General features: G+C 65.7%; 1 protein-coding gene across 1 annotated transcript; it reads right to left on the bottom strand.

Annotated features, from left to right (window-relative positions):
* Positions 1 to 346: 346 nt before the first annotated feature.
* Positions 347 to 1,398, bottom strand: CLDN3 (claudin 3). The gene has a single exon (XM_011976343.1). It carries the CDS (start codon positions 1,391 to 1,393, stop codon positions 731 to 733), a length of 663 nt encoding a protein of 220 aa, XP_011831733.1. The 5' UTR covers positions 1,394 to 1,398; the 3' UTR covers positions 347 to 730.

Genomic DNA, 1,398 nt, shown 5'->3' on the forward strand with positions numbered 1-1,398 from the left:
GTGGGGTATTGTCGGCTCCCAGCACAGACCCAGGGGCACATCTCTGCCACCTTCCCCCTCCCATCCCGAGCCACGAATAAGTGGGGTATTGTCGGCTCCCAGCACAGACCCAGGGGCGGGAAGTGCGCATGCCTGCTTCCTAGATTGGACCTTGGCTTTGGCCGCACAGGCTGTCTTCCGAATCCCCAGGGAGTGGGCGAATGACCACTCCGTGATCACCGAGCTCAGCTTACAACCCCACCTTCCCTCTAAGCTACATCTGGGAGAACGAGATCCAGCCAAGGCCGCCCCGAGGGGGCGCTCTGCAGGGAGGTGGAGGCGCTCGGAACAAGGAGGCTCCAGCGAGTGCAAAACGAAAGGCTTTTATTGAAAAATATCAAGTGCCCCCTTTCATGGCTGCCGGTCCCTGCCCAGCGCGAGCATGGGGGCAGCGGCCCGATGGGGCTCGACGGGGCGGTCAAGTATTGGCAGGCACCCAGGCCCCGTGCTCCAGAATGGTGAGGTTTCACAGTCCATGCAGGTTGGTCCCTGGGCCCGGAAGTCGACTCCCTGGCCCGAAAATTGGTGGCTGCTGGGGAGGAGTCCTCGAGCCGCCCCCTCCCAGTCCTGCGCGGGAGCTTCCTGGCATCTGGGAGTGGGCTGGCCTCCGAGGCAAGGCTGCATGCTGGATGGCCTGGTGCGCGCTCCAGCTCGCGGTGGTGAAGGTGGGGGGTCTCCCTGCGTCTGTCCCTTAGACATAGTCCTTGCGGTCGTAGGCTGTGCCCATGCTGGCTCCCGGGCCGGTGGAGCGCGGCGCGGAGTAGACGACCTTGGTGGGCATGTATTTCTTCTCGCGCGGGGGGCACGAGCAACAGAGCAGCGCGCCCCCCAGCAGCTGCAGCGCCGCGGCCGCCCAGCCCACGTACAGGCTCGTGCCCATCTCGCGCTTCTGCGCCTCAGGCACCACGGGGTTGTAGAATTCCCGGATAATGGTGTTGGCGGACCAGGACACCGGCACGAGGGTGAGCAGGGCGGCCAGAAGGAACAGCACGCCCGCCACGATAGTGATCTTGGCCTTGGCCGTGTCGTCCTGCACGCAGTTGGTGCACTGGGCGCCCACCAGCGCCACTAGCAGCCCGAAGGCGGCCAGCAGGATGGCCACCACGATGAGGGCGCGGGCCGCCTGCAGGTCCTGCGGCAGCGCCAGCAGCGAGTCGTACACCTTGCACTGCATCTGGCCCGTGCTCTGCACCACGCAGTTCATCCACAGGCCCTCCCAGATGGTCTGCGACGTGATGATGTTGCTGCCGATGAAGGCCGTCACGCGCCACATGGGCAGCGCGCAGCACACGATGGTGCCCAGCCAGCCCAGCACGGCCAGCGCGGTGCCCGTGATCTCCAGGCCCATGGACATGGCTG

This window comes from Mandrillus leucophaeus, unplaced genomic scaffold (genome assembly GCF_000951045.1).
Source record: "Mandrillus leucophaeus isolate KB7577 unplaced genomic scaffold, Mleu.le_1.0 Scaffold164, whole genome shotgun sequence".
Taxonomy (NCBI): domain Eukaryota; kingdom Metazoa; phylum Chordata; class Mammalia; order Primates; family Cercopithecidae; genus Mandrillus; species Mandrillus leucophaeus.

What these genes read in the sequence shown, in the direction of transcription:
- CLDN3 (XM_011976343.1), bottom strand. Translation starts at nt 1,393, where the DNA reads ATGTCCATGGGCCTGGAGATCACGGGCACCGCGCTGGCCGTGCTGGGC.